The sequence below is a fragment of the Athene cunicularia genome, assembly GCF_003259725.1.
Source record: "Athene cunicularia isolate RWA chromosome 8 unlocalized genomic scaffold, athCun1 chr8_part1, whole genome shotgun sequence".
In the NCBI taxonomy this organism is placed as follows: Eukaryota; Metazoa; Chordata; class Aves; order Strigiformes; family Strigidae; genus Athene; species Athene cunicularia.
In genome coordinates, this window is record NW_020799109.1 from 10,548,809 (window position 1) to 10,559,796 (window position 10,988).

Sequence of the window (10,988 nt, forward strand, 5' to 3'; positions counted from 1 at the left end):
AAGCTGCTTCTCTTGATTCATGGTAAATCAATATTATGTTTCCAGCACCACACAACTAAACTACATCTCTTACATCTGCTCCTGAAAGCTATATGTAAGGGCATGGTTTTTCTTTAGTATTTCATTTTTATCAGTCCCAATGGTACTACATTGCATTCTATGTTATATTATGCCTTAACAAAAATCATTTTACTACATCACTCCATCATCTGTCTAAACTTAATCAAGCACAACATTGCTTTCTCAAAGTCTACAGTTGTCTCATGCCCCTGAGGGGCTTTCTTCATGGTAGCCACTTTGGAAGAAAAATATCAGTTCAGCACTGTCAAACTATCAAAATTTACAAGCAGGCAGTCACCAGCACACAGCAAAACCGTCCCATATCATACAGTTAAAAAGTCTTTAATATTTGCCCATTTCAATACAACAAGTTTTGGGTGCTATTTCATAAATAAATGTTTTAAGGCACACAGAACTGCCAGGTTTGGCATCAATTTGGCCCACAGAGTTTTAAGGTAGGACCTGCCAAAACAGTCTACAAGCTAAAAAGGGAAGCTGCATGACATTTGCATTTAAGAAAGGAAGAGGATAAAAGCTAGAAAAACAAATAGTAAATGACTGGAAACCATTAGAGAGAATAAACTGTCACCCACAACCTTTGTAATCCTCCTGTCAATCTGAAATGTACAATCACTCATGTCCCTGTTTAAGTCACCTCCAATCTTTTTCTTGCCTTTACCTCACCACAATCCATTCCCCTGGCCTTGAAATTTACCCTCATTGTCTAAGTTTTTTAGGATTCTAATCCCCTCCCAACAGGCACACAATAATTAGCCCCCCAGAGGGGAATCTCTTTTCTAGTTGGTACACATTCTTCCACCTTGGCCAAATTTTTCACTACAATTATGAAAAATAAAGCTAAACTACACACATTTTTACAGAGAAGGCGATCACTACATATACCTCAAGACAAAAAGGCACATAATATTAGAACACTTTATAATAGTCTGAGGGCCACACATTTGCTGGGAAGGAGATGACCATGGGTTTAGCTTGTTCTATTTCAAACCAGCGTAGCCTAGAGTCATTACCAGCATGTAAAAGCCACAGCTCACAGAACAAATGGAGCAGAAAGGACCTTATTCACGGACTACACTAACCTACCCCAATGACATCTGATATCATTTCATTTTCCTGGCTGCCAATACAAGTGACATTTATCAGCCTATGCTGATATAAAACAAGTGATAAATGTCCAAGGCAATTAATATTTTCACATTTTGATGAAAGTAATTTAAAAGTAATTACATCAGGTTACAGTTGTTTAAGCTATGCCATACAATAGGTAGTAAGTATAGTCATCCATACTGCAAACATTATTTTATTACACTAATATCCAAGAGAATTTTGGAAGGAAAAACCCTCAGCTACAAAAGCGTCTGTTGTGCTAAAACAAATCTGAATTAAAGGAGCATCGCCATTAGCATTGCCATTAGCAAAATGAGTCATTTATATATTTGACCAAAGACAGGTAAAAACAAAGTTGAACTACTTTCCACCCAGATAATTACTTGTTTGTATTCATAGACAAAATGCTGCTAACTTCAAAGCCCCAATTTCAATGATACCTATCTCATCTCCAAAGAGAAACAATACAAAACCATAAACGTAGTTTATTTTAAAAAGAATAAATTCATTAAAAAGGACAGCAACTACTATGTCAGGATATCCTGCATAGAAAGCAGAAGAATTAAACACTTTATTCACTGTATTATGAAAAGCCTGCAGTAGAACACTTAACCCAAATTCCTGCAGCAGACAACATGTCAGAATGCATGGAAAAATGGACCTTATTATCCTCAGATATATCAATAAATTTGTTATGGAGGAATAGTTAAGGACAGTGACGTTGAATGTTAGAATAAAGACTATTAAAATCTGAAACAACTTAATACTTTTTACTGGATGTCATTCTTGGTCCTTAAAAAGAGAAACTTCAGCATTTAATCATATAGAAGCATTTATGTAAAATGCCATGTAATATCTATTTACGCTATAGTATACAATAATTGAATTCAAACTGAACTTAGCTTTCTAGTATGAAATAAATAAAACTGGCAAATACAAATTAATAGATGCATAACATACCAGTGCTTTTCAGCTCTGAATCATAAAACTACAAAATGTGATTTCTAATAAGTTTTCCAAATAGAGATAATTATATCAAAGCTCGTAAGCCAAGTTTAAGGAACTCTGCACTAAATTATTTACAGTATAAATACAATGTTTTCACAAAAGTGAAAATACATATTTCTAAAGCATAGCTGGGTATATTAAACTTAGTATAATAAATCATTTCCATGCCACTTGAATTTCCTGTATTTTTAGGTGGCTTACATTTTGTTTAGCAATTTCTCTCAAATATGCCACTCACTGATAGCCAGGCCAGAAGTTACACTACTTAACCTGCACAATAATTAAGAAAAACCTTTAACAGTAGAAACACAAGCATTCAGCAAAATTTTAGTACGTCCACCAATGCCAACCCCATTTCTTCCATTCCTGAAAGAGCACATACACTTTAAGAAACCTGTTCCTGTAATTAAAAAGGTTGCTAAAGTATATTGACAGATTTGAAAATTCAGAATATATCCACACAGCTGAACACAAACTACAGGGAATACTCGAACTGTCTTGGATGCTAAGAGAAAAACAGTTGCACACTGCTCTGGTGGGCAAAAAGACTTTACTGCTCACGTAGTTGCTGAATAATCCAGGTACCTGCATCTCACTGTTGTGCCAAGTATGCCTATCAAAAAAGCCTAGGTTATGCAACTCTTAAAAATAAGTCCCATTTTAAAAATTTAATATGATGTACTTCAGAGGATAACACAAAAACACAGCAGACGTTTTGCACTAACACCTCGGTGTCCACAAATTACTCCATATTTTTTTAATAACAGCCTCTAGAATTTAAGAACAACCAACCTTGAAAAGCCTATCCTGTCTTGATCCCAGAAATGGTAAAATCCTGTACCTTCTAGAAGTCCTGTAAATACTAATGGCTTGGGTAAAGCCATTTAGTACAAAGTAAGAGAGGAACAACTGCTAAATCATATGGGAAATTCTGCTACATATTCTCAACTGACTTTAAATGTCTCTTGACATTTTAGAGAGTCTTTTGTAGGTGTTATTAAGATACTGCTGCTCACAATATATTTTGTCATTTACTTGACTAGTAGTTAGAATTTACAAATATTCAGACTGCAAAGATACTCTGTATTTATCCCTTAAAAATATGAGGGTACTACTCGCCCCAAATCAATACTGAGATCTTTTCAAAATTATGATTTTCACTTGGCATGTTTTAATTAGGTTTCCTTTTACAAAAACCACTATATTTCAATGTATTAAAGAAACTGAAGAGGCAACCATAATCAGCAGAACTGACAGGAAAATAAAAAGTGCTCTAACCAATTTCAACTTCTATGCCGATGACATAAGCCTAGAAGGAAAATACATGCTGCCTCACTGCAGGACATTTCTTCTCATTAAAGAGGTAAGTGGGTCTGTGTAAGCAGGGAAGACTATTAAAGATAAGCAGATTAAACACTAGTCTTGCAGCATGTTATGTTGCTAGCTTGGAGAAATGGCCTTTCTTTTAAGATTTGGGATTTCTAACATTAAGCAAGTACAAAATGAAGTGATACTAACACAAGTGAAGCACCCCAAGTGGCTAATGGCAAGAAAAAGAAACAAAAGCCACTCTCTAGGCAGCAACCCCTGCAACTACTAGCAGCAGCAGCAGCAACTGTTCATCGTGCCCTCCTGGCAACAAGCAAGTCTATCAAGCAGGCACTTCCAAGCCAGTGAAACATATGAAAAAGATATTACTGTTTATCTTTGGGAAGAACCCCTTTGTCCAACTTAGATGCACACATATACAACCATTCTTCCACACAGTTATCTGCTAACAAAACCTTTCTTCCTGAAGTAGTAGAATTAATTACTGGCATTTTTATCTTTTCTCGCAGGCTGAAAATAAGAAGTTTTGTTCAGCTATACAAGCATTCACAAAGTCCTTACTGACAAACTGAAAGCAGTTATTTAAGCATAACTATAGCAAATTATCAGAACAATTTAACAATACCCTGAAGACAGCAGCTAAATGCTATCTTTTCTGCCTGAGCAAACCATTTAACCTTTTATCCTTGTCCATATTTCAAGGACTTTTTATTCTGACAAGGTTTCACATTTTTCCCTTGGTATATTTTGTAATTTCTTCAAAGTGAATACTGTAAGCATATGCTCCCCTAACTCAGCTCCATCTCCTACTTCATTGCAAAGCGGACCACAAGCACCAATCCTGAAAAATCAAACCAGAGTGAAAGCTCACGTGCCAGACAGCCAGATATCAATGATGCTCCATACTTCTCTGAGCATGAATCCTCAGTCCTACAATGAGATGTAGTACGCTTATACATAACGATCCATCTTCCTACATTATAACATATGGCATCCAAGCACAAGATTATAACGGACTCACATAATAAATCTTCACATTTTGTTTCCACAGACTAAGTTTAGTCAAAACAAGTTGCTTATGACCGATCTAGTTAATGAATTCTGGTAACCATCCATCTGTAGTCAGTGTTCCCCAATTCTCCTTCTCCTCACTCAGGTTCCTTCAGACACACCCAACCAACCAAAAGACACTGGGCTCTGTCCAGCTCGTCCAGACACCCACAGCTATTGACCAACCTATGCGTGTGACAGCAAGTTCATCTGGCCTTCACCACTGTGCTAACACCAATGCGGATCTCTCTCCTGTCAGCTGCTAATTTTCACAGAATCTGAAGAACTTGGACTATCTTTTGGACACCTTCTCCAGTCCAAATTTTAATTAATTTCAGGTGTTGAAATTTTACTGGGAGAATAGGAAGCCTAAGCATAAAATCTTGTTTCATTTGGAAGTTAGTCTGAAAATATGACTTATTTTAAACTAACAGTATGCAGTTTCTTGTATACTAAGATAAGTCTACAATTTCAGCATAATTTTTATTTATCTTCTCATTTTACCACCTCTTCTTCAGATGTCAATATAACTGGGGATTGCCTACATCACCATTGGAAGGCCTTCAGCAGACACCTGATCTGTGGATTCAGTTATGTTCCTGCTAAATCTGTAAGCACTATAAAATAAGTCTTGTAATGCAAATAATTGAAATTAGAAAGAAAAATATGTTTATGTTACATGGGAAAAATTATGATTATGTTCCATGGGAAGTCTGTTTTTTCTTTTGGAGTTTTGAATTCAAGTAACTATAATGACAAGTAAATATGAAAAAACCACCTTAAATTATTCCAGACGTCAAATGTGAAACTTTATACCAAATGTTTCTAATGTTATATTCCAGAGGTAACTTTCACAACTCAAAGAAATATCCAAATTCTTTTCTAAATATAATTTCAATTAAATTGTCCTTTTTTCTTTCTAATGAACAGTTAAGCTTGAGCTTTCAAATCAGACCTGTTAGCTTTGCTTCGATATAAAGCTGTCATTCTGTTTTCTTAAGAAAAGAGCAAAGCTATTATTCCATGTATACATGGGAACACTACTGGTAATTACAGGAAACCAGCATATGCACCAGTGTTTACCTTGATCAAGAGAAATATTATCCAATTTATACTGTTGATTATTCAAATATTTTAGAAGAATGCTATTTAAAACAATGCCCTCAAAGATTATGAGGAAAGATGCTCAAACTTTTTTACCTCAATTTGTGAGGGTTTTTTCCCTTTATTTCTCTTAAACACATCATAGGTATCCCAAAAGGATATAAAACTCTAGTACAGGAGAGGATCCAATCCCCTTCAAAACCTCAGTATTTCATTTCATTTCAGTATCCTTCCCCTTGTCTCCCATCAAGTAGAAAGAAAATTACATAGTCCAGGCCAAACCCCAAACCAAGGCAAACATCATCCCTGGCCAGACCACATTTTGTTTATGGAACACTGAAGTGAGGATCTGGGGGAGCAGAGGGACTTTAAGAGGGATGCAGAGTAACTGAAAGTTATCAGATGGTTTGCACAGCTCAGCACAGCACTAGAAGACATCTAAGTTAAGAAAAATGAACCCCAAGAAACAAAAAATGTAAAGATGAGAGTAATCTATGTAATTTTAAAAAGCCACTCAAATTTTTTCTAAAGGTTGTTACAGCAAAGCTAGATTTCTCCTGGGAGTAGGTGCCAGTATTTCCTGTAGCAGGAGAGCTTGTAGCAGGCAGTTCCAAAAACTCAAATCCAATGGACTCATAATATCTGAAGATTTTCACATGTGTATGTATGCATGCACTTTCATGCTAAATGTAAAGTTAACCTTTAAAGTTAATTTGAAATTTACCTATTAACATTTCAGTTAATATATATTTCACACATTTTTAAAAAGCAGAACAAAAACAGTGTGTCTCATTCAGTCTCCCCTCACCATAAACAGCTTCTTTTCCTGATAGAACACAATTTCTACTTTTAACTTTTTATAAAAATACTGTGAAAAGCAACATTCTTCCTAACTGCATGCTTTATTACATCTTGTAACAAGCTCTGTAGTCAGCAAAAAATGTCTTCAGTAATTATAAAAGACACTCATCAAATATAAATTTTCAAGGCCTCTAAATTATGTCCAAAGATGTCCCAGAGGTGGTTTAACCTGTATGGAAAACTGAACAATCCAGTAAGCCTTCTCTTGTTAAATATATTAAAGTAAATTCATCGAATATTCTAAGATTATATTCTCCATGCCCTATTCCCCTTCCCCTCCCCTCCCACCCAGAGGAAATGTAAAATTTATCTTTAGAATCAAGAAATCATTCTACTGTGGGGTTTTTTTTAAATACATAATTTAATATTTTAAATATGTTTTTATACTTTTTTTTTGCCAAACATTCTGTGTAATAGAAAACACTCGCCAAACAAACACGTTTAACTACTGTGATGCAGTTTGTTTTTTACATCTCCACTGAAACCAGCACAAAAAGGGTTGAACAAAGTAAAGTAACTGGTTGAACTGAGCCCAAATTTCAGTAGAAAATGGATGGGGGCTATCACTCTGTAGGAAGATGTGGATGCAGAGAACTGTGGTAATGATAATGTCCAACCACATCTGAATACTGCTTAAGTACCACAGCTTCAGAACATAAGCTCCGTGACAAGTATCTGAAATTTGAAATATCACACTCTCCATTACTTCTCTTGCACTTACTCATAAGGATTTTGGGGATACAAACTGTGATTTCTACCAGCAATGAAAAATGATACACATGTACAGGGAACAATAACAAACCCCGGTAGCTTCATCACATTTGCAGCTAACATCAAGCTGTATTTAACATAACAAATAACTAGAAAAAACCACAGTGCAGCAGAAGCAGCCACGCCACCTGCATTAGCACTTGTCCCTAGGCAGTAACTTCTGTCAATAGTCCAAGTTCATTACCTAAAGTGAAAGCCTAGAAATTAAAAGAATATTCCATTATTAGAAGCACTTTCTCAGCCTGCTGTCAATACTATTGCACAGCTACATCAGACTGTGAGCACGCTATGTGTGTGCATATATTTATATGTATATTTAGACATACACAGAAAATCTGATTTGTCCCTCCTGGATATTCATTTTCACATACTTCACTATTAAAAATTTGTAGACCAAATTTGTGACATCAAACAGGATACAACAAAAACAGACTAAACAAATGAGGAAAGTGGTATTGGCTACATGTCAATATATTGGCTTTTCCTGTACAAACAACTCCTGTTCCTTGATGTTATCTGCCTATACTACTACATGGCTATTTACTGCAGGGATCACAGCAGAAGAGTTCCCAGAGAAGATAGTATCACAGTAGTGATGTCAACCATATTGCACGTAATGGAGGTAGCACGAAGCACAGGGAAAGCATAGGTGTGTATCTGTTAAAGAACAGGAAGATCTGGTGCTGGTGAATGGTTTATTTAACAGGGGAAAAAAAAGAACAGGTTTTGAAAAGAGTAAGCCACCTGTGAGAGATGAGCACAAGGAAACCATAAAGTCATGCAACCCAAGACCTTGAACAGGTGACCACTGAAAAAAAAGAAAGGAATAGACCAACAGTACTTTCAAAATAGTCAGAGAAAAGTAAATTTCAGAAAGCTTAGAGAAAGAGAGTTTGGTCCAGAATCTGCTTAAAGATATGAACAAAGAGTGGGGAGATTGGAAAGCACCTGGAAATTCAGATTACTGCCATATAGACTTGCTCTCCACAGGGACAGAAAAAAAGGAAAACAAACAAAAAAAAGTTTGCTTTTGTTAGTCAGCAGGAATAACACATCAAATAAAGAGATATGTTCATTATCTTTATGCTGAGAACTCAGTTATAGGAAGCAACAGGGGGAGAGCCAGAAGAGAAAGAAGACTGAAACACCACCAGAAAATAAAGAGGATTCCACCTTATAAGATGCCAAATGAGGAGGAAGATATGAACACAAAACCCCTACAACATGGCATCAGTACAAGTCTAAACCAACTGAGTTTAAAACAGCCAAAAAAGCCACCTTACAAAAACCAGATATTATCAAGATAAACTGGTCATGAAAAAAAAAAAAAAGAAAATATAATCAAATTTGTTCATCTTAATCTTTAGAGGTCAATATGTAAATATTACATGAAATAGCACTAATAGATTGTTAAAGTGTTTTTCGATACTAAAATATAAAGGAAATAATATTTTCACAGTGCAAGTGATTAAGTACCAGAACAGGTGCCAAGAAAGGCTCCAAAATCTCCATCTCCAGAAATACTCAAAACCAGCCTGGACAAGACCTTCAGTAACCCGATCTAACTTTGGAATTAGCACTGCTTTGAGTGGAGACATTGGATTAGAGGACCTAATTTTGTCTGTGATACTCATTTTAAAAGCCATCTATATCCAGTTAAAACTAGTAAAGCGGGTTTTTTCCATCAGTGGCTTTCCAAACTCACCCAGCTCCCCAAAAAGAGTCATTAAAACATACTGCCTTGGCAGTGCCAACATGAACGAACAGCTTTTTCATTTTTCCTGACTGTTAAACTTCAAGTTCTCTATAAAATGCTCACTTTTCTGAGCCACAATTTCTTCTGAAAAGTCTCCTCCAAGATACAACAACAACGGTAGTCCAGCATTAACTTCCTTTTGGACTTCTATTTCTGCCTTACTTCCTAATGTCCTTTTAGCGTTATTTTCTTAGTTTCCAAAGCATTTTTGACTTAGAGCTTAATTACACCTATATATATGCCTGTGTATTTATACATACTTAGCCAAGTGGGTACAAACACACCAAATACTCAAGACTACTAAAATTATCAAATTACAACATACTATGCAGCTAAACCAGGGAAATGCATCCTCACTCCCAGCACATCTTCTGCTGACACTGATAGACATTTGGGCTCCTCCAATCTTCCTTTTCCAATACTCCCCTGAAGCATCATCATGAAAACCACTCCCACACACATCAAATGGATACAACATCTCAGAGAAATTTCTCAGGAAAGCTCTAAACAATCAGCACATAGGGCTTGAAAAACTTTGTGTGGTCAGAAACAATTTTCTTGGTTATGAAGTTCTGACTATTTAAATATATTGGAAATAAATACCAGTTTATCCAAAAACCATCCTACTTATTCCTATATGCTGTTATACAAAAATTAAAATACAGCTTATTTTATGATGAGCAAATACAGTGTCACCATGTTATATGCAGCACACTGTCAAGCTTTCAGTAGTATTCATGACCTGGCACAAAGAAGATCAAAATATACACAAAATATAAGAAGGTGAGACACAGAACATATTCAGATAATGCAACTAATTCTGTAATTGCCTTAAAGCATCAGTAAGGTACAAACAGTAGTAAGCTAAAATGGTAAATTTATTTTCCCCAAAGGAAGTTAAATTAACCATGCCTGGTCCTATTGTTTAATAGACAAGGTTCATGGTCTATAAACAGTTACTTATGCTAGCAAATACGTAATAGGTTATATCCCATTACAATGCAAAAAAAGGAATATAGTGCTTACAGGCAAAAATCTATTTCATGCCCAGCTCACACAAAATTTTGGAGCTCAGTCACTTCCAGCTGTTTTACTCCATAATAATCAATTCAGTTGTCATACGCCATTGACACTAACACAGATTACTGTATTTGTACATACCACTGCAACTGAATAAAAATTCCACAACACCAGTACAAAAATAAAACTTCACTAGTATGTTAAAAGTTCAAAACAAATTGCAGGAGAATTTATTTCAACTTAACAAGAGTTGTTGAAAATAAAATATATTATTTGCCTTGTAGAATTGAATTCTGGTTTTGGATTACTGTGTATTTGAAGTAATAGCTCTAAAATAAATGAGATTATTCACTCTGCTTTGACATTTAATTTATAAATAATGCTCAACTAAAATGGCTACTCTAAGGCAAGTCTAAGAAGTCTCTTAACAGATTCTTATAAGTATCTGTAAAAGTGAAGTTTGAAAAATAATAAGCGCCTCATCATTTAGACTTCACTTCTTTCCGTAACAATATTCACAAGGTTACTGGATATAAACCAAGAAATTAACAAACCATGTTTTATTACTTCATACAAATTCCTATATTTAATTAATAAAATATACACTAGGTGAAAACAGAGTAACTCAAATTCTAGCATCACTGATATATACTCAGTCAACCTGATTTACTTCAAAAGATCGTCAGCATTTTTACGAGACTGTTGACATTGCAAGCAGGAGGAAAACAAGTAGACTGAAGTTACACTTACCTGCAGACCTCTTCTTCGAAGAATACTTGAATCATCCATATTTCAACTCTGCTGATCACAAATTCCTGCTAAAGCTCACTTGCTTCTGGCTAGCTTTGCTCTCTAACTGTTAAAGAAGTCCATTATTTTCAAACTTTTCTCCCCCTCCTAC

At 35.4% G+C, this 10,988-nt stretch overlaps 1 protein-coding gene across 5 annotated transcripts in view; it reads right to left on the reverse strand.

Moving 5' to 3' along the window:
* Positions 1-10,988, reverse strand: part of MAST2 (microtubule associated serine/threonine kinase 2) — a 195,984-nt gene that overhangs the window by 133,818 nt on the left and 51,178 nt on the right. The window contains exon 1 of one of the 5 annotated variants that reach the window (XM_026853585.1): positions 10,838-10,933. The exons of the other annotated variants lie outside the window; for them this stretch is intronic. Coding sequence (XP_026709386.1) covers positions 10,838-10,876 — 39 coding nt within the window. The 5' untranslated portion in view covers positions 10,877-10,933. Of the gene's footprint in view, positions 1-10,837; positions 10,934-10,988 lie in introns of those variants that run through there. 5 annotated transcript variants of the gene reach the window in all.